A 24,945-nucleotide genomic window follows, 5' to 3' on the forward strand; every position below is an offset into this window, starting at 1 on the left:
AATGGAATACCTATTTCTGACAAAAGTAAACAAAAAAGGGGACACAAATGAAGGACCATGTTGTATCTGTATATACAAAATAGTTAGGATAGATATACAGCTACTTTCTCTTAATTCAATGAGAAGAAAGATTTGTACTAATAGTGTTTGGACAGGATATCACATCTGCATCTTGTACAATGAATAACCACTACAAAGATAACAATATGCCATACATTAATTATTGAAACTGTTCCACTAATCAGTTTTGAAATTATCTCCTTGCTATTTGTTTCTCAATACAATTAATAAAAAAAATTTAAGTGTCTAAATAAAAGACTAATTACAAGGAAAAAATACCAAATCTGAAATACTTATGGTCCAAACATTTTGACCTATACTTCTCTGAAAAAGACTCTGCTTCCATTTTGCTTTGCCGTGAGGACCTCGTAGCATGAGGTGGCTTAGCAGAGCTCAAGTCTCAGCCATTCAGTCCTTCAGACTCCTCCTGTTAGTGCTGTGGTGTCCTTGGTGCTGTGCACCATGCACCTGACTTTCCTACTGAGACTTCAGCCCTGGACTTTCTGTTGAGTTTTCTTCCTGGGAAGCTCCTTGACTATTTCCACCTTGCACGTAGCTGTTTGCTTTGAGCTACTTGGTTTTTCCCACTTCTGTGCAGTCAAGGTATTGTTTACTTAATTCTAGCCTCCTTTTTTAGCTGACTTTTTATTTAGTTTCCATTTTAGCTTAAATCCATTACACTAAGTACTGTACACATTATTATCCCCCTAAATGAATTTCCTCAATGGGTTTTAGCGAGCAAGGGCAGGGCCCAATGAGCCGGAAGCCCAGGCTTGGAGCTGGCTCTCTCTGGAACAACCCAACAGTCCCCTCCTTCTGGAATCAACATTGTTCCCAGGGGGATAGGTTTTACATCAATGAGGAATGTATTAATTAAAGCAAATGAAAGTGCCCTCATTTGTTGTAATGAATTTAGCTCTTGCAGGCTGTTTTCTTCGGGGTCGCCTCCCTGGATGATGTGCTGAAGAAAGTCAAAAGGAAGAAAGACATTAAGTTCGTCACTGCCTTCAGAGACCTGCTTTTTGCCACCCTGGCTTTTCCTATCTGTGCAGTAAGTTCCCGAGATGTTATTTCTGCTACAATAGACATGTACAACTGGTCAGCCATCTCCCAGGGGCAGCAAGACTGATTGGGAATCCATTTGTTGTAACCAGATTTGCTAAGTGTTCAGTGTGAGGGCTGCAGTTTACGGTCCAGGGTCGTGAGGAAATAGACTACATTGCCAATCACTGTATCGTTCAGCTGTGTATCTTTAGGAAGGCTTGGTGCAAGGCCCTTATTACAGCCTAAGGGAGGAGGTGGAAGAACCCTTCTTAATGAAACAGTTGGCCCTTCATACCTGTGGGTTTCACGTTCACTAATTCAACCAATCATGAATCAAAGATACCCAAATAAATAAATAAATAAATAAATATAAAACCACTGTAATAAAAAATTTAAAAGATCAACACATTTTTTAAACAACTCCTTAAATAACATGTTCATTGCATTAGGTAATGATAGTAACCAAAGGACAGTTTAAGTGCTAGGAGAATGTGCACAGGTTACACTCAAATGCTAGGTCATTTACACCAGACTTGGGCATCCCTGGCTTTGGTGTCCTTGGGGACCCGTCGCTCATGGACATTGAGGAACAGCTGACACCTGAGTGAAGAAAGTGCCGGGGCCCAGGAGATGGTTTCTTTTCCCTTTGTGCATCTTCTTCTCTTGTTACAATAAGTTTATGTTACCTCTACAAATGGAAAATTTCTAATAACAGAACACAGTAAGTTGAAGTTATGAGACTTTCGAAGTCGGCACATAAAAAGAGCAACGAAGGCACTCAGGAGGGACAGCCTTCACTGTGCCAATTGAAGGGGCAGCTGGTGAAAGCGGGGCAGGTATGAGGCACAGGTTCCTTGCTGCTGCTACGGGATTCCCTGCCATCCTACGTATCACCCTTCACTGGCTGGAATGGCAACAAACTGAGGGCAAGCCTGCCTGCGGCCCAGCAGGGCCTAGGACTAGAATTGCTATCCTCATCCACCTGTCATGGCCCGTCTCCTACAGTCCTGGAACTAAATGGAAAATGATCCTGTTCAATCACAATGGATTCTCACCTGACAGAATCCCAGCTGGCATTTCAGATCTGCTTTGAGGAAGACCTCCACCTCTGTCTCCGTAAAGTCTTCCAGAGATTAGGTTTTTCAAGCTAATAATCAAGCTCATTCCATTTTTTAAATGGTTATAAATTAAGTCTGTGACATGGCAGAAGACAGGGAGGTTACAAGATTAATACCCTCCTCCCCACAGGTTGGGCACTGACTTTTCACACAGTGGACAGAGGTTCTGACAGGACGTCCATGGAGTACAAGAAATGCTGAATGCAAAGTTCTGAACAGGGAGAGAGAGTCACTCTCATCCCCTCCCCAGCCTTCCTGCTAGCTCTTGCTATGGGTGTGCGTGTGTCCGTGTGTGTGTGCGCGTGCATGTGCGTGTGTGGTGGAGATTGTCTTAGTTACTTTTCTCTTGTTGCTGAGACAAAACACCAGACCCACAAAATTAAGGAAGGCAAGGTTTATATAGCTCGCAGTTCGTGGAGTTTCAGCCTGTCATCGGCTGGCTCCCTCTGAGGCAGGGTGGCGTGTGAGGGGGAACAGCTCCAGGCTGCGGAAGGCAGCAGAAGCAGCAGGAGCAAAAGAGGAGGAGAGCGCGCCTCTTTTCCTGCGTTCCCCCGGCCTCCCACCCTGCGGTGCAAGGAGCACTCACGCCAATCCATGCCCTCCCCTTGCACAGGGTCAGGATGTTTACAAAGCAAAGACTCTGACCCCACTGAGTTACTTAGTTAAACTTCTAAACTTCGCGAGTTGACACGATGTATCAACTGTTACAGGGATCTAACAAGCGCTGAACTACAGCGGTCCGCACTGCGGTAAAAATCAGCGAAGTAGTGGCCTTATATTTATTTTAGTATTTATGTATATCTTAAGGCTTTATAAACCCTTCCCACCGTCTTATAAACCTTTCCCACACTTTTCAAACCATTCTCTAAACTCGTAAACCTAATTTTAACGACATACCTATATTCCACAGTACTGCAAAATCTCACCATATAGCAAAAAATCTGTGATAAATAATTCAGATTTATATTTTTTGAAAACCCACGAAACAGAGAGTCAGTGAAAGTCAAGCCGCGAAATAGGGAGGCACTAGCGTGCATCTCCCAGCTCCAGGAAGTGCTGGACTACGGGCATGCGCCCCTGGGCCAGGCTGCTGTAGCCTGCATCAAGTGGGCAGAGAACTTAGTCCTGGACTCTTGGTATGCACTTAGAAGAACTCACTGGTTATAATCCAAGACCGGCGGGTGCATCTCTTTCTCTGTAGCTTCTCTCCCCGCCATGCTTTGATCCCCAGCTCTGGTGCATTGAGATATCCCCAGAGAGAGGAGTAGAGCCACCACACACAGTGTCTCCCCTGTTCATTTTACAGTCCCATGATATGAATGAATCTAAGATATTAAAACAGGTACATACTTTTATTTTGCTGTGCTTCCTTGATTGTCTTAGAGAATTTTGGTTGAAAGCAAACTTAATGGTCCCATTTTTGTGTTCTATTTTCCAGTTTGTGTTTCTGGTGTTCTGGACCATATTTCTCTACAATCGAGAGCTTATTTACCCCAAGGCTCTAGATGGCGTTTTTCCAGCGTGGATGAATCACGCAGTGGTGAGTGAAGGGGGCGATTCAGTGAACGCAGAGCGCCAACAGCCTCAGTACAGAGCACCCCCACTTCCGCCACCCCCCCGCTGGCACTCCTGCCCGGCGCGGAAATCGGTTCTGTGCTGATAGGCTGCCTTCCGAGAGAGCGGAGGCGAGGTCCAGACTAGACTGCCGTCTCACTCGCTTAGGAAGTCAGTACAAAGTCAGGAGGCAACTTTGGGGCAGCTTCGGTCCTGAACAGAAGCAGCTTCCACAGATAACAGGGATGTAATGAGGTACCTATATGGGCACGGAGTAAAGCAAACATCCAACGCAGTCCACCCCAGCAGCAGTTCAGCTGTTTCTCCTTCAGGACTGCGCATCACACACGGGACGCTTATTTACATGTTTCCACAAAATTATATTAGTTAAACTTCTAAACTTCTCAAGTTGACATGATGTATCAACCATTAAAAGGATCTGACAAGCACTGAACTACAGCGGTCCTCACTTATCCCTAAGGCTACGTTCCAAACGCCCCGCGATAAGGGAAAATCAGAGAAGTGGTGACATTATATTTATATATATTTTAAGGCTTTACAAACCCTTCCCACAATCTTAAAAACTTTTCCCACACTTTTCTAATATATATATATACACACACACACATATGTATTTACATATATGTATATATGTATATAATATATACACATATATTTACATATAGTATATATGTATATAATATATACATATATATGTATATACATATATTATATAGATGTCCTCTCAGAACCTCTGCTGTGTGAAAAGTCAGTGCCTAATTTGAGGAGCGTATTAATCTTGTGATCTTCCTGTCTTTTGCCATGTCACAGGCTTAATTTCTAACTTTAAAAAAAGATGGAATGAGTTTCATTATTAGTTTGAAAAATCTAATCTCTGGAATATATATAAAATTTGCATTTTGCTTATATTTGCTATACAGTATTGAACTATATATTTAATCAATCTTTTATTTTTATTTTTATTTTTATTTTAAAGAAAAGTGTTCCTGGGGCTGGGGAGATAGCTTGGTGGTCTGAGCCCTTGCCTGGCAAGCACAAGAACCCAGGTTCAGTCCCTGGCATTGCATGCCATGCCGCCATGCCAGGGACTGAAACTGTGCATGGTGGTGCGCGCCTATAATCCCAGCATGGGGTTGGCAGAGACAGGAGGATCTCTGTGAGTCTGAGCTGCGTAGCAATACTCCGTACCAAATAAATAAATAATAAATGATTTTAAAACATTTAAAAAATGCTTTCTTGAAGGGTTAAATGCTGTTTCCCTGCAAATAAGAGCTACCAGGAACATAATCAGCCCTGAAAACTAAAGATCTAAACTGCCAGCCCCGGTCAGCCTGTACTTGCTGTACTTGGCTTACGGTGTCTCCACTGAGCAAGAGAGTAGTGAGGTGTAGTCTTCTGCAGACACTGGCCATCACCATGAGAACCAGAAGTTTGGGTTTATTTTCTATCTAGGTCTTATTTTCAGGGAAACACAGTAGCAAGGCACCTCTGCTCTGAGATGTCCAGGTCAGAGAACTGGAGGGGCAGTAATGGGGGCCCCAACAAGCATAGCTGGAGCCGTGCATCTGGGTTCCCACCTGAGCACTAAGCTTGAGTCTGGGATGCTTGGTGCACAAAGTGAGTGTTCAACATCTTAGCTCAGCTTCTCAGTACTTACAGCAGTGTTTTCTCATTAGTCGGGAGTTTATAAAGCAGTCTCAATTCTGAGAAGCAAGTGACTTTTTACAACTGGGGAGAAATCACTAGGGACTTGGAATCCTTTCATTGTCTTAAAACTTATAATTCTATTAAAACTCATAATGGTCAACTTGGAAAAGCAACTCAATCTAGGTACACTGCCCCTCCCCCATGCCAGCATAAAAACCTGGAGGGGGGCTTACTTTCAGTTAAATAACTGCTCCATGAGATGCTGATTATTGGCTAATACACCACAGTTATGATCCTATTTAATGTTCAAGATCAGAACCTGTGTATTAAAGAAGCCCTACCTCCCAGAAGCCCCTCCTCTCGGCCTCCTCTTGTCTTCCTGACTCCCATTGACATTCAATTGAGACATCCACCTAGGACACATTCCTAACTTTTTTTTTATGGCACTTCATACTACACAGCTCATTTAATTCATGCAACCTTCTTTTCATAACTACCATCCTCTTGAATTTTTACACATTAAAAAAAAAAACAAAAAACCTAAGACAGGGTTACTGAGCTGTGTGGGGTTTTGAGATCAAAGACAGGGTGGCCAGGACTATAATTCAAGGCTAATTCACTTTTTCTGGCTTTTGCTACTGTTATGTCCAGAAATTGTGGTTAAATCTAGTTATAATAGATCAAGCAATCAAAAGCATGTCACTTTGTTATATTAATTAATTTAGGAAAATGGAAATTTTCATTTGAAAATGACAGAATCTATATGCTAACTCAAACTTCTGAGGAAGTGAAGTTACTTGAAACAATTGGCTAAACTAGATGTTACTAAAATAATAAATAAAGACAGTGTCTCAAAAGAGCCATTTATTTGGGCCCAAACATGTTCAAACATCTTGCCAAGGACTCTGTTTTTCACATTGATATATCGTTGGATTTCTTCCAGATAGTTATGGTGGCAACACCCAATATTTGTGACCTTGCTAAATAAACAGCCATATGGATTGTTGATCATTTTGGAAGCAGAGAGCCAGATAACATACACCACATCTATGGGCTAATTAGGGACGGGGATATTGTTTTTTTTATTTTTTTGTTCCTCGAATGCCTTCAGGGCACTTTTGGCCAGCGGGAGAGTTGTGAGGTTCGAACTCCAGCAACCTGAGGCTGACAGCTTTGTGGAAGCAGCCACTTAAAGGCCTGAGCTAGGGCCAGGCCCCCGGGGATATTGTACAATGGAGATCCCTAAGTCTTTTCATGCCTTTACTGCCTGGGAGGGTGGGGTGCCGGTGACCCTGTCTACGTGAAGTTTGGGTGTCGGTGACCCTGTTTACACAAAGGTTGGGTGCAGGTGACCCTGTCTACTGTTGTCCTTTGGGCAACAGAATTTCAAATCCCTTAGAGAGAAGAGGCAAGAATCAAAGGAGGTGAGGTACTGATGGCTAGGAGAAGAAGTGAGAGCCTGCCTTGAGTCAGATTCAGATGCATCTGTTTCTTTGAACTTAATTAAAGAAACTCCCAACAGAGCCATCTCTAGGAAAATCTCAGTATCAGCAAAACCACCAGCTTTGGGAGTCCCTAATGCAGTCACCTCCAAACTTCTGCTTCCCTTCAGTATCTGCTCCAAAAAAAGACTATGCTGCCTGCTGCGTCTCAGCCCTCTCAGAGTCTCCCTTCTGGACATTTCTGTCTTCACTGTTCCGTCATCTGGGTCTATTGTCTCAAGAGTGTGCTTTGCCATGTACATCCTAGTGTTCACAGTGTCCAGTGCAGAAGTGACTGTTCCTGGGAGCTAAAGTTTGTATGCAAGTATCCCCAAAGGCTTGTGTGTTAAGGTTTGGGGGGTGGTGAAATCTTCAAGAGGTGGGGCCTGTTGACAGGAACTTGGGTCCCTGAAGGCATGCCCTTGGAAGGGAAAGGAAGGGCCCCAGATCTTGTCTTCTTCGTGTAGTTTTACTTCAGGGCCATGAAGTGAGAGGTTTCTCTCCTCTGCCTCTGGCCCGTCATGTTGCACTGCCTCGCCAGGGGCCCATAAACAATGCAACCAACTGTCATGGAGCTGAAGTAAGTGTTTTTTCTGCATACATTGACTATACTAAGGACTGGCTATAGTCATGAAAGCTGACTAGCACACCTGGTCAGTTTGTAACACTTCCCACATTTTATAGCGCCCTTCATGACAACCTAGGGGAGTGGACACAGTGCTGGGAGAGTCCCCATGGGAGCCAGGGGGCTGATGGACAGCTTCAGTGTGGGACCAGGCCTGCTGAGGACTGGCGTGGCTCATACCCTCCTCCCTTTTCCTTCTCATGGTACCCAAAGTACTGCTGGCCTGACAGGTTCTTTCACTTCACCATACTCCTTCTGTTTGTTACTCTGGTTTTAGCTTTGGAATATTTTCCCTGTTGCCACTTGTGGTGTTGTCCCCACTTTTATGAGTAATAGTTGTGAGTGCAGAAATACCACTCTGTCCTTTGACCAGTGTGCTGCTGATAGCTTCCTGATTCATCAGGTCTTTGGAGTCCTCCTGGCCCATGCCTACCCCTTCCACCTTATTGGAAACTCATCAGCACAGCAGGGTCTCATCTAAACGGTCATCTCTGATGTTCATTCTCCTGCACTGGCAGTTTGTGCAGCCCAGTGACACCAGTGGGATATTTGCCTCCACCTTGGACAGCTGCCTGCTGCTGGAAGGGCAGTTCCTACTGGGCCTGACTGCCTTAGTTAAAGGAGATCACCCTATTTTATAACTACCTGTTCTCCAGTCTTCATAAAAGAGGAGAAAGAACAGCAAAGTATTCCTGCAGGTTTTGGCAGGAAAACCATTAGGTCTTATCTAAATGCTTGCTAAAGATAGAAGCAGAGCAGACAGATTTAAGGAGCCGGAAGCAGACTCTCAGGAACTGAGAAAACTATCAGATCCTAACCAGGGGAAGCCAGAGAACTTAGTTCTCTGGAAATCAACCTAAATTGTTCAGGTTGCCCCAAAGCAGCAGAGAAATAGATCGGTGCTCATCCTCGAATCTGCCTGCCTGAGAAAATAAGTGCACAATTAGTGAGAATGCGTGCCGAGGTCCTTATAAAGTACCGAGAACTGCCAAAGTATAGCTTATTGTAACATGAAACTGAAGAAATCACATCCGACATCCACAGCCCCCCACCGTATCTGTGATCACATTCTGAGAACTAAAAAGCCCCACTGATACTAAAAGACATTTCAGCACAATCCATCACCAGGAGATAGGCAGGCTCCTCACAGCCCCTGAACTTGGACAAAGCACCAACGCTAGCTATTTGCTGACTGAATATGTGGTCATCTATTCACTTGAAAAGTAATTATGAACTGCCTTTATCTATGTGGTAATGTGATCAGTATTTGATGAGGGTGTCAACATCTATGATCTAGAGTGTAGCTGAGCTCATATAAATGCACACAAAGCCGAATTAATGAAGCAGCTGTTCACACTACCGGTGATCTGCAGTGCTATGTGCTTACTGTTGAATGAATGAAGAGGGATCAAGATAAGATGATGCTGGTCTCTGTGTCCTGGGTTGGTTGGGGCCTCTGCACTGCCATCGCTGGGCAGTGGGATGTCTTTACATACTGCCCCAGGGCATGCTGGGAGTCCAGGGGCCCAAGGAGGGAAGCTCTGCTTACTGGTTCCTCCCCCGCTGAGAGCGGGTGAGATGTGCTCCGCCACTAGAGTCAGATCCAGGCGCAGACTTTCCTCTTCCTGTCCCCATCTGTTTGCTGTGAGATCGTTGGGCTATGGAGTAGAGGGCAGGGAGGCTGGAGGACAAAAGAGGACCCACCATGGGCATGTCATCCCAGATTGCTACTGTGGTCCTGGTCCACAGGGTGACAGGAAAACTATGAGATATGGCTCTTAATCTTCAGAAATTTAATACATAGGTATCGCATGGCCAGCCAACAATTTATATACAATACAGCTGATATTTATCAAAATTAATAGGTAAGCAACTTGAATTTAACATAAAGTGTTATAAAGTACTTACTGCATAACTCCTATGTAGCCAGCTCTCTTCTGAGAGCCAAGAACATGGCAACGAGTAATACTAACCAAAGTAATCTTATTCTTCACAGTATACATACATCCTAGCAGATGAGATAAGCAAAGAGTGAACAATAAATAAGTAATACAATGCCAGTTAATGAAAGCACTACAAATAAAATAAATGAGGATAAAGAGACAGAGTGGCATCTGTGTGAATGTGTGAATGCACATGTGTCTCTGAATATGTGGAAAAGTGGCGGGTTTAATAGGCTTAGGGCACTCAGGGTCGTGTGTCAGCAAGCTTCTTGAGCTGTGATGAAATATCAGAAATGGTCAACATTAGGAGAGGAAAGATTTACTTTGGCTCATGATTTCAGAGGTCTCAGTTTATGGTCATGTGCCTCCATCATGTTGGGGTCCTGGCAAGACAAATCATGGGGGGTGAATAAAGGAAGAGAGGATCTGGAGTCCCACAGTCCTCTGCAGTGACAACCCCCAGGGACCTAACTTCCATCTATCTGCTAGGCCCCACCTGCTAATGTTTCCTCTCCCAGCAGCCCCAGCAGCTAGGACCAAATCTTTACCACATGAGAAATCTTTGGGTGATATTTAGGATCCAAGCCATAACAGGTGGTGCAGAAATATGATGAGCTGATATTTTTACAGCAGTGAGGGTGGAGTAAGGGAAACAGCATAGGAAGTTCTGGTGGAAGAAGGGCTCAGGTACAAAGACTTCCTGTGCAGAAACAGGAAGATAACATTGTGGTCACTCCAGCATGCATAAAGACAAGAAGGATGGGTTCAGATTATGCTTCCCATGAGATGTGGAGAGTTGGATTTTATTCTGAATACAATGGGAATTAACATTTTGGGGAGATCTTCCCCATTCCTCCCCAACACATATATAACGTTAATGCTACATAGGTAGAAAAAAAGAGGAAGTAAGATTTAGCCTAAAATGGAAGGAAGGGGAAGGGGAAGATGAATAAAGGTGCTAAGGTGGTATGAGGATTATGGATGAAAAAATCTGTCTTGCTGTGGGGCACATTAGTGTGAGGTGCCCATTAGCCAATGAAGCCAGCAAGTGGCAGAGAGCACCGCACATGTTCTAGCCTGGACATGCTTGGGGAAGATTTCTGGGCTGGTGGTTGCCTTTCTTATGAAGACTGCTTTTCAAAGTTAAATTGAATAAAGTAACAAGAGACCAGATGTGAATAGCCATGATATCCCAGGACTAAGTTCTAGAATGTTCCAACCTTCTGTGGTTGGAGGGAAGAGTAGGATTCAAAAAAGGAAAAGGAAATGTCATTAGACTAGGAGGAAACCTAGAACAGCTTGGCCCCTGGAAGTCAAAGCAAAATAACATTTCAAGAAAGAGGAAGTAGCACATGTCCAAATCTGCACAGAGGTGAAGGATGATGTCAGTGTAAGGGGACACGTGACAGACCTTTCCTCTAGACTTAAGAGATAGTGAACTCACATAGGACCTGTACAGTAGCCATCTGAGGGCACACTGGAGGTGGGTAGAAGCTTGGTTATTCTGTGTTAATTTTTGTTTTTATTGTTGCAAGTTAATGAAATTTTAGTAGTTGAAAACAACACACATCTCCTTTGCTGTAGTTCTGGAGGTCAGAAGTTCAACTTGGGCCTTATGGGATAAAACCCAGGTATTAGTGGACCCCCAAGGGAGAGTCTGTTTCCTTACTTTTGCATTTATATTTTTCCTCCTCTTTCTTGGCTCACAGCTCTGTCTTTCTTCAGAGGAGACCACTCCAAACTCTGCATCTCCTCAAGCTCTGCGTCTGCCTTTGTGTCACCTTTCCCCATTTCTTTCTGCCCTGTCTTCCCTCTGTAAGGACCATTGTGATGACACTGGCCTCACTCAGCCATTTTGGGATTGTTTCTCCATCCCCAGTTTATTTAGCTCGTAGTTTTGGAGGCTGAAAATCCAAACAGCATGAGCACTGACTGTGGTAAGGGGCGGGAATGTGTGTCGGGGAGGGGGAAGAGACCATATTGCCAAAACAGGAAACCAGTCAGCCATTGGACAGTGGGTGGGTTCAGGCTTTGTAGCCTCTTTCTCTCAAGAGAGTGACCTTAATCACTTCTGAGGGTGCCCTCAGCGATGTAAGAGGCTCCTCCTCAAGGCCCCACCTTCTCAAGATCTGACCACCCAACATCACTACACTCAGGACAAAATCCCAACATACGAACCCTAGAGGAACACACTGAAACCATACCCAAGCCATAGCAACCTGTGAAGTCCCTTTGCCATGAGAGAGACCGTGTTCACACATTGGGAACCAGAATGCTGATGTTTTGGGGCACCATTATCCGGTCTACTACTTTGTATAATAAAAAGTAATGTATACCTAGGTCTCTTCCTTTTACTCCCCCCATATTGAAAAGCTTGTCCACACACTACATACAACAAGGGATTCCACTTGTTCAGTTGTATAAAAGTAGTGGTAAGTTAATTAAATTCATTATAATGGCCTGTGTTCCAATTTCTTTTTCAAAACGTAGTGCAACACCACCAATAGGCAGTAAGGGCCCATGAAATTTGAGAAAGATTGTCTGATACAGATCAAGATTGTGGTGATGGAAGACAAGAGAGCTAAGAACGGCCAGCCTGGGCAGGAGGTAACTGAATTTAGATGGATATTGATAGTTGGTGATAAGTAGGGCACTGATAAAGGTGAGAGCACATTGACAAATACTGAAAATATCAGCTCCTAGCTCAGAGTTTTCCAGAAGGTCCTACACTCCTTCTTTGTCTCTGCTTCCTTTCCCTGCTCCATTTCCTCAAGGTGGTCAGGAGAGAAGCAGAGTGATGGCTTTGCCTCAGCACAGCTCAGCACAGCACACCCTCTGAAGAGCACAGTGTAGACCAACACCTGGCTGGATTTTGATCAGCAGTTACTCTTCACAAGCAGGCTCAATCCCCTTTCCAGTATTCCTGCAATCTACCCTGAAGTTGCACATGGGATTAAAAATACCACTTTCTTTAAAGACCTTGGGGCAGGAGGGAAACTTAGGTCTGTGGGCTTTGTGGAGATATACATACAAGGTTTTTATTTTCAAAGACGACACTTCTGGTCCATCATGGGGAGATCAATTCAGCAGCCAGTATTCATTAATATATATAAAGTGCTAGGCACAGACCAGTCACCCTGTTGGGTAACATGGAATAAAAGACAAGATTCCCACTGTGAAAAGAGTAAAATTCAAGGAACAAACCACAAGTGCCACCAATAAGAACAATTATGACTCCATGAATTTTTGTTTGGTTGGGTTTATGGAACTGGAGATTGAACACGGGGCCTTTGCATTTTTTCAGACGGGATCTTACCAAGTTGCACGTTGCCCAAGCTGGGCTCAAATTTGTGATCCTCCTTTCAGAGTACTGGGATTATAGATTTGAACCACTATGCCTGGCTTGAATAGAGTGTTAGAGGGAAAAATCACTTTCTTCTTTAAAGATTGGTAAAGGATGATTCATGAGGTGGAGGTCTGAACTAGATTCAAAAGGTGGATGGCAAAGACATGGAGTGCTGTCTGATGAGAGGAATAATGGACCCAGCCCATGGCAAGCTGAAGGGACCATAGTGGACAGTAGCATAGTTTGCGAGGCCTGCCTTAACAACATGCCCCCTATACCAGATGGCTTAAATCCATGGAAATGTATTCCCTCACAGTTCTGGAAACTCAAAGTCTGAAATCTAGGTTTTTGTAGAACCGCTCTGTCTCCACAGGCTATGGGGAGAGTCTGCCCCATGCCTTCCGCTTAGCTTCTAGCATGGCTCACAGTTCTTGGCTTATGGACACATTGTTCCCATCTGCCTCTGTCACCACATAAAATTTTCTTCCTCATTGTGTATCTCTCATGATGTCACCTTCCCTGTGTGCTTGACATTGGTTTCTCTTCTACTTCAGAAGCACACCAGTCACATGAGTTTAGAGACCTCCCTTCCAGACTAGTCCAGTGTGACTTTGTCTTGATTAACTATATCTTCATCTGTTCCTCAATGAGGTAGCATTGTGAGGTTCCCGTCTGAGGGAGTGCCTGAAGTTTGAGGGGACACTTCAAACAGATTGGCAAGAACCGAAGTATCAAACAGAGAAAAAGCAGTAGAAGAGTGTGGAGGAATGTGTAGGGTCTAATGATAAAGGGCATGAATGATAAGAACTTGGGCTTTCTAATAAGTAAAGATTGATAGAAGGTTTTGAACTGAAACTGCCCTTGCTTTCCAGTGTTAATAACTAGATGAGAGCCATGGTGGAGAACCTGTGACACATGTGCTATTCATTTGTATTTTGAGGTAAAAGATATTAATGTAGAATTGTTTTATTGTAAACTAAAACTTCAGTATTCAGTTTTTTGATGATTTTGCTTTATTTGGATAACTCTCCCACACAGTATTGTAAGGTATAAGAGAAAATAAAAATTATAGTACCATACCATAGAGTGCAATCAGCAAAAATTACTTATAGTGTAGAAGAAGCACTGTAAGACCTCACTGCAGCCCATGTTGCTCTATCTTAAGTCCAAATGCAGGTTGTAAGCCCAAGTGATAGGTCTTAAACCCAAACATCATTAAACAGATATGTTGCTCCATCAGGATTCTCTGTAGTGAGTCTCAGTGATTTTGATGCCAGACTCTTGGGTCATATAAACTTGTTTTCCACAGAGTTACTCTACGAAGTAGATTGGTACTGACAAGTACATTTTCCCCTTTATACAAGGCTACCTTGTACTTTTTTTTTTTCGCGTGTGTGTGTGTGTGTGTGTGTGTGTTACGTGGCTTTTTTATTTTTTATTAATTTTGTTGAGAAACATAGCAGTGAGATAGTTTCATAACCAATTAGTAGGACAGTTTCAACAATTAGTACATTGCATATTGTTGTCTTTGTAGTGGTTATTCATAGTATAAAATGCAGACATGATATCCTGTCTAAACACTATTAGTACAAATCTTTCTTCTCATTGAATTAAGAGAAAGTAGCTGTATATCTATTCTAACTATTTTGTATATACAAATACAAAATGGTCCTTCATTTATATCTCCTTTAGTATTCAGTTTTAATGGCAGTGTTGATACTTTGTAATAAATCAGTGGGTTTGGGGTTGCAGTTTGACACTTGTCTGTAAAGATTTGTCATTCGCTTGGGCAGGCAAAATAGTTCAGCAGACTCAGTTCCTGCATAGGCAAGTGCAGCGGCCAGGGTTTGATCACTAATGCTTCATGCCACAATGGCCCCACGCCCAGGCATGCTGAGCTGGTGACGGAGTTCAGGTGGGGGTGGTGCCCACCTGTAATCTCAGTGCTAGGGAGGCTGAAAACAGGAGGATCACTATGAGTCTGAGCTTCAGAGTGAGACTCTATACCAAATACATAAAAAATAATAAAACAAAATAAAAGATTTGCCATCAACTGGACTAGAGAGGAAAAAATGGGTAGCAAGAGATTTAGGAGATGATGGCATCCAAATTTGGGGCATTGGGACTGGAAACACTTGCCAGACTAACTGGGAAAAACCAGACTCTATATTTCTTTTTTAGGGTAGCTCTGGAAAAACTTAATACACTTGTTTTCCCCTAAGTCCTGTTTTCCAGGCAAAAGGACAAGAGTGTAAAAATCTATTTCCAACACATGCTTAAAATACCCACATTGATTCTAGTTTTCAATGAGTGTGTTATTTACAGATTGCTTCTCTTCTGTGTTGGTAATGATCTCTGTCACTGGTGACTGCAGGCAGAGTTCTCCTTCATCTTCCGTGTTGCTTCCTGGAGACACAGCATAGGCGTAGCATCAATGGTAGAGCTACAAGTGCCTCATCTTTACAAGCTGCCCATCTTGATGAAGAAAGTGAGGTTTGGGCTGGGGATGTAGCCCAGTTGCACAGCATCTGCCTGGCAATCATGAGGTTTAAAGAATTTATTCAACGTGACCAAGACCATAGAACTGATTCATGAGCGTGCTACACCCAATCATGACCCTAACCCATAAACCATTTGCTCTACTTTTTAGAGACTTCATGTACTCTGATCTTTACTTGAAGCAAGACCAGAGTTCTTTTTCTTGTGTAATCTTTATATGAACACATGTATAGCATCTGTTCTAGTTTTCTTTTATTCCTTAATTTACTTTTAACTCAATTTTTTGTTTTGAGATAATAGATTTGTATATACATACAAGAAATACTGTGGGTTCTCTTCGCCCTTTGCATATTTCTCCCCAGTGATACTAACACATCATTTTGTTTGGGGTTGAACCCAGGACATTTGCAGTGGGTTACATTTGTAGCCTTCTTAAAAATTTGTTTTTTTATTTTGAGAGAGTCTCACTAAGTCACTGAGTTGCTCATCTTGGCCTAGAACTTGGCTTCTCCTGCCTCAGCTTCCCAGAATGTTAGGATTATAGCCATGTCCATTCATGCCGGCTTAAATGTATCTTTAATATTACATTTCCCAAAGAACAAATGATATATTTTTGAGTCACAATCTTAAAAGCAATCATTTCATATCAAATCACTGAACTCTTGAGTCCTGTTTGTTATACTGTTAGTACTCTGGTTATTTCCTATTCTAGATCAGCATATTCATTCATTTTCTGTTGCTATAACAGAATACCTGAGACTAGGAAGTATGCAAAGATCAAAGGTATTCAGCTCATGGGTGGTTGCACCTGGCGTGGGCCTCAGGCTGTAATCTACATGTGAGTGTCACCACATGGCAGGAGCATGGGTGAGAATGGTGGGCACCTTGTGCAGAAGAGAGAGGACCAAGGGAACCAGGCACTTTATACCTCTGTAAAGGGCTCATCCATTGCTGAGAGAACTAATCCAGTCACCTGAGAAAGTTATCAGTCTCTTAAAGGTCTTGTGACCCCTGTACTGCTTCATTGGCAACCAGAAATCAAAAGGAGTTTCAGTGGGGGAAAATACTGTAAGAACCAGATGTCCATCAGGAAGAGAAAACATGACTGTTGACTCTGACCACAAGATGGTCTTGGGAAATAATTTCTTATGTGACTCTAGGGAGGGTGGGGCACGAAGTAAGCCATTAAGTCGGTGCTCCCACGGCTACCTATGTGTGGATCCATTTCTGGGCATTGCTGAACATGTTCTAAAGCATCCAGGCAGAATGAAATGGGATTGCAATCCACATCTGCTATTTCCTTCCATAGTACTTCTTTTTTTTTTTTTTTGTGGAACCAGGGATTGAACTCAGGCTCTTGCACTTGCCAGGGAAGCACTTATTCCACTGAGCCAACTCCCTGGGCCCCTTGCATAGTACTTGATCACTAGTGTTACTTATGGTGGTCCCATTGTTTTGAAACACTCTTAGGTCATCCCTCGTTTTTCTGTTTCATTCACTTCCTGGTCTCAGGTAGGTTACACTCCCTCCTGCATTTACCTGGGAAATGCTGAGAAGCTAAATGATGCCTAAAAGACCACATGAAATTAGATGCTAAAGTGGGATTAGGCAGTCAGTTTACCTGAACAACAGCAACAATAAAACGATCTTTCCCCTCAGGAAATCTTAAGGCAAACAGAAAAGATGCTTAAAGGAACTGCCACTGGAGTACCAGGTCACTTAATGTTTTCTATAACTGGAACCAACCAAGTGTTACTGTGCTCGCTTTCTTCATCTCTGAAGAGCAGGAACCAGGATGACAAAAGTGTGCCTTTTCCTCTCCCCTTTTAATCCCAATTCAAAGAGCTTCTAGTGTGTGCTCTGAGTAGCCTGCTTTCTAAATTCCGTGATGCAGTAAGTCCATGTTGTTTAACCAGGTGCTACTTTTAAACTCAAGCATTCCAGTGAAAAAATATATCTGAGTTTCTAAATCAAGGTCAAAGATTTTTAAAGGTGATCAAAAAGGTGTAGATGTCTTCTGAGAAGTTTCTAGTGATTTAAGTACCTTGAGAGATTGCTGGTGGATCCCCTATTCCTGTGTGAATCGACTAATCCTCACTTCCATGGCAACCATGTGTGATACCCCAGTGGAAAAGGTGACTTTATGCTGAAGAAGAACTAGGAAGGAGAAACTCATCGCTGAAGCTCCTCAGGGTCTGTGAAATGCCAAGAGATAAAAATAATCTAAGTAGGTAGGAAAGAACTAAAGTCTTATAGTTTCAAGACAGAAGTGAGAATGTCCAAGAGCAGCCTGGCCAGTGGGTGGAGAGAATCCTCTGCCAGATTTGCATGCACACGCACCCTTTTCTAGTTAGAAAGCCAGCTCAGAAAAGTCCCCCATGACACTTCTGCTGGGTTAATCACCCCACAGGGAGTCACTGACAGCTGTGGGGGTCTCATCTTTTCTGTAGCCAGGGAGCTGTGGAGAGACCCTCATCCTACTCCAATATCTCTTGTCCCTGGCCTCTTTGTCTCCTCTGCCCACCTCAAAGCCACCTGTGCTTAACTTGCAATTCAAGTTTGTTCAGTTGCCCTGTCTCCCTCCCACCTCCAGCTCTTTGAGATTACTACCCATGAGAATAATTCTGCAGAACATTAGCCAGTAGGTTTTCTGTTGGTAGAATTTTACTTGTCCTCATATTAGAACCTCCTCCCCTGGACTCTTAACTCTCTGATGCTTTGTGTCTGGAGGTTCTGAATACTCAGCTCTACCTTTCAATCATCTCTCCCAATCCATGAGCTCAATCCTTCCACCTATAAGGTTGTGGCTTTGCCGCCTCTATCCTGAACCTCAGCAATTTTCTCACCCTACTCCTAACTTTGCTTTCTCTATGGTTTGAATGTGGTCCCCAAAGTTCATGTGTTGGAATGATGGCCAGTGCAGTAGGATCGAGGGGTGAGACCTTTAAGAGGGGATTAGATCATGAAGGCCCCACTCTCAGAAATGGGTTAAATGGCTTTAATAAGAGCCTAAGTGAGTGGTCTCAGGGAGGGTTCCTGATAAAAGCATGAGCTCATCTCTCCAAGTCCAGCTCCCTCTCCTTGTCCCTCTCTTCATCCTTCTGTCTCTCCCTATGGTCTTTCTTCTTCCTTTTCCCCTTGATTTTCCATCTTCTTAATAGGACTATGTAGCAAGAAGAGCTTCACCAGATGTAGATCTTTCAGTCTTGCACTTGCCCATCCTCAGAACTGTAAGAAATATGTTTCTGTTCTTTGTAAGCTACCTGAGCTCTAGTATGTGTTATAATAGCACAAAGTAGACTCAAACACCCCGCCTCATCTTCTTCCACCATCTTCATGCATCTGCTGCTGGATTAACTCATTTCCTCTAAAACTTTCTGCTAGAGTAGAAATGAAGAGGAATAGGCAATGGAGGTGAGAAAGTGCTCTCTCTCTAGAAAGCGTGGGTGTATTTGGGAGAGACAGTGGTATCTGCCAGAATCTGTGCAAATGAGAGCAAACCTCTGCTCATATTTGGGGTTCTGTTCTAAAAGCCCAATGATTCTACACTGTCCTTGTACTTCTTTAATGAAAGTCCCCCCACATGCCATTAGAAAGTACTGCCATCGACACAAAACTCTCCCCCAAAGTTGTGGGTGATCATTCCCTCTATCCACTCAGGTTTTTTTTTTTTTAACTGGGGAATGAACTCAGGCCCTTGCACTCACTAGGCAAGCGCTTATTCTCCTGAGCCATCTCCCCAGCCCTCAGCTGTCTAATTACGATGGTACTAAAAGGCAGTGAAGACATGATGATAACAGGACATCCAAGAGAGAGCAGGGAGGGCCACTGCTGCTGAGCGCCAGTTCTGCTGTCGTCATAGGACGCAAGATGCCAGCAGATGCTGCGATGATGAGATTTACTTTTTTACCCATTTCTTGCTCAACAATACTCTTTTGTAGCAAAGATTGGCAGAGATATTAAAATACTTAACCTACCAAGTAGGATTTAATAAAGGCCTTTTGTCTCCAATTGGCACCAGGAGTCTAGTTTAAGGCTTATATATGGGAACATTTTAATTAATATGCATACTCTCACTGACATATTTTAAAATAAGACTTCACTAACCTGATGTCAGAGTCAATAGTGTTAAAATATCATTGTGATCACAGTAGTTGTAAGCCTGGGAAAAAAAAAGAGTGCTTATGAAATATTTTTAAATGAGATTTGACAACCAGAATATGGAGTTGCATGTCCGATGGAAGGATACTTAGTTTTAGTGATTTATTTTTTGAGGTTGTAAATTTTAGAACATTGCGGACAATCCTATCATCTCTAGATATGTGTCAGTAGGATATGAATCATTTGTTCAGAGAAACTGTACATTCATGAGTGTCCCTTCACATGGGTAACGTGTCTACCTGGGAGAGCTAATGGAAAGGGGTACCTCCTGGCAATGAAGATCACACTGGAGTGAGTGGAAGCAAACTTGCTTAGCTCTAGGTCCAAGTGGCAAAAAGGAATGATCTCAAATATTTTCTACAAGTTGATCTTTGATTTCACAAAAAGTAATTTGCTTGCACAGTTAAAAAAGCTTGATTCTAGTTCAATTCCTGACATTGTCTTGCTTTTATTGTTTTGGAAAGGTTAATAAACATCTCTGGGTATTATTCTTTTAAAAAGGGAAAACATATTTATTCTCCTTAAGCCTCAGCATTGTTATTTGAAGCAAATAAAATAATGTGGGCAGCACACAGGATTACCAGTGAGATATAATAGTGTATGCCAAGCCAACACAAACTCAAAATCACTGTTGCCTCCTCTCCATCCTCCTCTGCACTGCAGGGGGCATTCCAGACAAGAGAGGCAATGAGATGCACTCTCATGAGATGTAAAAGACAAAGAGAGGGCATTATTATTTAGTGGCCATGACAAATAGATGTGCAGGAAAAGTGCAGCCTGGAGTTGGCAGAGATTCCCAGACAAACACCTAGGAATCACACCCTTCATGGAACAAATAGATGAGATTAGTGGCAGCAGCCCATGACACCTTACCATTCACTGGCACTGTCTTCTGGTGGGCCTAAGAGTCAGTCACTTCTAACTAAATATTCCTCCATGTTCACTACCTCATACTTCCCAATAGCTGCTTATGCCTCAAAGCCTTTCCTCCTGAGAATCCCTGGGTGGACTCCTGTTTTTATGAATGAACCCTGTGAATTCATGATAATAAAATCCATGCTTTCTTCTGAATCATGCCCACAGTTATTTTTTCCCATAATTTTATTGAGAAACAAATAGCAATGAGACAGTTTCAAACCAAATTGGTAGGACAGTTTCAATAATTAACACATTGCATACAGTGGTTAATTGCTGTACAGGATGTGGACACGATATCCTATTTACAAACACTATTAGAACAAATCCCTCTGTTCATTAAGAGAGTGTAACTATATATCTATCCTAACCACTTTGAATACACAGATACCAAATGGACATTCATCTGTATCCCCTTTTTTTGTTTAGTTCCGTTGTTTTAATATTATAGGTGTGTTAACTCAGCAAAATATTCTAAAAGAGTCCAGTAGCCCATAATAGTATTGGGTCTTCCGCTTCACTGGCAGTGTCAGAAATTGTTGACCTGAGTCCCCTGCAGCTCAACATAACAGCATGGCTTTACTTCTTATACTTTGTTTTTGTACTTTTCTGCTGGATGGTTAAGACCAAGGTAAAGCCACAATTATTGACATGAGGAGAAAGGTAGCCATTTTCAGGGGACACACAGTCCGGAGTGGCTTCCATTTCGGCGCTTATGGTGAAACAACGACCTGAAAAAATCTTCCATTACAAGGAAAAGGCACCTGCAATGTTTATTAAGACATTAATAAAAGAAAATGCTTTGTGTAAAGATGAGAAAATAATGTAAATTCTCAAAATCAAAGATGAAGCAGGAGAGGTAACAAAAAAACAACTTGATACAAAGGCTGTACTTCAAGAGATAATCGCTGTCTACTTCCCGTGTATTACGAAAAATGAATCTACAGGTTCAAGAAGTAAACAAAAAGCACCCCCCAGGACTGAAGCTTGGCCCAAACCACTCATTGGGCCGCTTGTGTGACACTGCAGACACAGCTGTCCAAAGAGAAGTTCTTGAACCCACTCAGATTAATTTGATGCATTTCCTAGAAAACTGCTACCCCACACTCCAAGTCCTGATTCTGCAGAGTCCACCAAGCACAGACAAAAATATTTGGGAGAAAAGCTACATGTATGCTGAACATGTATAGACTTTTTCACTTTTGGTGCTTCCCTAAGCAATGCAACACAGTACAGTACAGTACAGTACAGTTCAGTTCAGTATACCACCTATTTACATAGCATTTGCATTGCATTAGATATAAGTAACCTAGAAAGTATTTTAAGTAGATGGGAGGATGTACATTGATTCTATACTGCAATATATTATTGTTTATAAAGCATTTGAACATCCCTAGAGTTCAGGATCTTGGGGGATCCTGGGACCAATTTTCTTTGCATACCAAGGGATGATGGTACTATTAGACTGGTGGCTGAATTCCCAATAACCGCAAAGCAGATTAGAATGAAATAATTGCTCCAAGGACCTAGCAAACAACAACAAAAAGGTATCAATTTATTTACTCAGTTAAAGTATTTCCTAAAACAGCGACACCAAAAAGATATGCAAGGCACTAAGACAGGCTTAACCACCCACAGGCTTAACCTCCCTAAAAGCCATTCTATAGAGTTCACTTCAGAAAGAAGAAATCTGAATGCAGAAAGAAGAACAGAAACCCCTAAAGCATAAGCAATGTGTCCAGTTGTAAAGCTAAAGCAAACAGAAATACTGGATAAGAAACAAATTGGGAGGCAGGTAATTGGAATTAAGGGAGCCCCGGATGCCTTTGACTTCCTGGTGGGGCCTGAGATAAAGATTCATGTTAGCCATTATCATGTTACGTAGGGATAGCATATTTCTGAAATAGTGACAATTGTAACAAAAATGGAGCACATGACTTCTGCATCAGTAGAGGGAAAAACTGAAAGGGAAAATATGAGAAACATGGTCTGAGGTTGTCCTGGTGACAGGAGGGTACAGCAAAGAGAAGTGGTGTGGGGCAGATTTGAACCAACTAATGTGGAAGTGGCTCCCGGTGGAAATACCTTTTGTACATATTTGCATGTCGTCCTGCGTTGAAGTCTCTGCGTCTATTGCTGCATCACTAACTTCTATCTGAGCCACTCCAGGCATTACTGCTGTAGGGCCAGGGGAAGGGGGGCAGCACAGACACTCTGAACACAGTTGAAAGGGAAAATAGTTACGCAAATATTCATTTTAAGCAAAGAAAGAGAAACTGAGTAAGTAATCCATTTCGTTCTGTCCTTTATGAGACACAAGAGCATTTCTCCCTAAGGCTTATTTTATGGGCTACTGTTTGATGATACCAATTGTGATTAGAGTGTGCGTTTGGTGGATAGAGTGGTCTCCTTCTGATCCTGACGGCTGCCCCAGGGGAAGAGGCTGAGAAGGTTTCTGACAACTAAGACAAAGCTCACGATCATAACAAGATGACTGGAGGGGATCCAAGAGTCTGCTTTCCATGCTGGGCAGTGTAATAACTAGCTATAAATTTGTATTTTTTTCCACTTTGGTGGATGGTGTTTGTTTAGTTTATATGTTATTAAAGTTTCAGGGTTGGATTGTAATGTCCCCAGGATGTAGTTGATTGATGGAGTGCACTGCCCTGCTGTCAGCATGGGTTGTGTGTTTGCAAACCTGCAGAAACACCTGGGCCTTTTCATGGGGGCAGGCTGGAATGCCAGTCCTGCTCATTCACTGGGATCCCCATATTGGGCCATTTAAGCAGAAGCTCACTCTCAGGTCCACCCCCGCTGTCGCAACCCATGGAGCCAAATGCCCGGATGTAAAGCCCTTGCCCCACCACCAAACCTCTGTATAATTGTAAATGAGATTGGACCATCTTGTCCCTTTAGCTTACAGACATTCTGGGAGCAGGACAATAGTATACTGCATGGTCACTCTTTTGAGCCTTTTTCTTTAGAGTGTGATCGTTGGAATTGACAGTTCATGAGAACATGCAAGTAAAGATGTGGTCAGAACAGCACTTCCTCCTGCCCCCCGAAGCAGAGGTGAGCCTCACCACAGCACTACATTTTCCTGAGCCCTGCTCCAGTCCTTGCAAGGAGTCTCACATGGCAAGAGCAGGGTGGGCTGTGTAGGAGTTCCCTTCAGAGCAAATGCATCAGTTAAGCAGCCCAGACAAGAAGCAAGTTGTCTCTCAGAAGGGACAGAGCCTGGCAGTGTGGCCCAAGACCTGCACATATGGTCTATTCATGATCTTTTCACTCCAGCTGTCTCCACCTGACAAATTCTGGCCTCTTGTTTTAGCTCCAGCTCATTCACCCTCTGCAGCATCAGATACAGTAGTCTCCCTCCTTGGACGTCCTTCATGCCTTTGGCGCATGCTGCCTTTGTGTTTCTTCTGCCTCCCTCTCTGCCTGTATCCTCTGTCTGTCCTCCAGGTGATGGTTTTTTTCTGGGCCATCTCTTGCCCATGATCTTTGCCCAAGAGTTCATCCAACCACTCCCGTGGCTGTCATTCTCTGCATGTGTCACTCTGAAGCTCAGACCTTCTTTGACTGCTTGAGTGGCATCTGTACTGGCCTCCATGGCCTTGCTGTTACACGTCTACAGTCATTACTGACATCTCTGGGTCAGTGTGTCCAGGATGTGTTATACTCCCCAGGCCAAACCTAGCCTGGGCTTTTCCATCTCAAATAAGGAAACCACTTTCTTCCCAATTGCTCAAGACAGAAACCAGCCTCAACTTTGTCATCTCCTTCCATCTCAGTACCCTTGTAGTGAGTCCAGCATCTGCGGGGGGGGTCTGTGGCCACACTGACCTCTCACATGAGCCATGCAACATCTGCAATCTGGTCTTTCTGTTTTCATTCTTGACCTCTTCCAGAGAGCAGCGAAATATCCTGGAAAATACTCTCCCTCCTAATTAACCAGTGGATTCTGATTTCATTTAGAATAAAATCTGAAGTCTCTGTGGCCAACCAGGACTGGTCCACCTGGTTTATCAGGCTTAATGCTAGACCTATACTGAAACTTCTTCTTTTTGGTATGCTGTGTCCCATCTGTTCCAGGCTCTCCTCTTTTCCTGTGAAGCTACTGGGGCTCTTGCCTGCACCAGGATCATTGCGCATGCTGTCCTTCTTGCCCAGAATGTTTCCCATTTGATCTGTCATGATTCGTTCTGCGCTTGTAGCATTTAGCTTAAACACGACCTGAGACAGGCCTTCCCTGACTACTTGGAATAAAGCGTATACTTGCAGTTACTCTGATCCAGATTGTTTCCTGCATTTCTTCACAGAAATATTAGATATTTTGGGCTGGGGAGTTGGCTTGGTGGTCTAAGTATCTGCCTGGCAAGCACAAGGACCCAGGTTTGATCCTAGGTACTGCATGCCGTGCTGGCCCCAGAACCCCAGGCATGCCATGCTGACCACCAAAACCGGGCATGGTGGTACACACCTTTAATCCCAGTGCTGAGGAGGCTGAGACAGGAGACTGGGACTCACT

At 43.3% G+C, this 24,945-nt stretch overlaps 1 protein-coding gene across 3 annotated transcripts in view; it reads left to right on the forward strand.

The window, feature by feature from the left end:
- Adtrp (androgen dependent TFPI regulating protein) overlaps positions 1 to 24,945 on the forward strand; it is a 104,575-nt gene that overhangs the window by 40,972 nt on the left and 38,658 nt on the right. For all 3 annotated transcript variants that reach the window (XM_004628437.2, XM_023712163.1, XM_023712162.1), the window contains exons 3-4: positions 977 to 1,111; positions 3,661 to 3,762. In XM_004628437.2, coding sequence (XP_004628494.2) covers positions 977 to 1,111; positions 3,661 to 3,762 — 237 coding nt within the window. The remainder of the gene's footprint in view (positions 1 to 976; positions 1,112 to 3,660; positions 3,763 to 24,945) is intronic.

Source organism: Octodon degus, unplaced genomic scaffold, assembly GCF_000260255.1.
Source record: "Octodon degus isolate 3935 unplaced genomic scaffold, OctDeg1.0 scaffold00023, whole genome shotgun sequence".
Classification (NCBI taxonomy): domain Eukaryota; kingdom Metazoa; phylum Chordata; class Mammalia; order Rodentia; family Octodontidae; genus Octodon; species Octodon degus.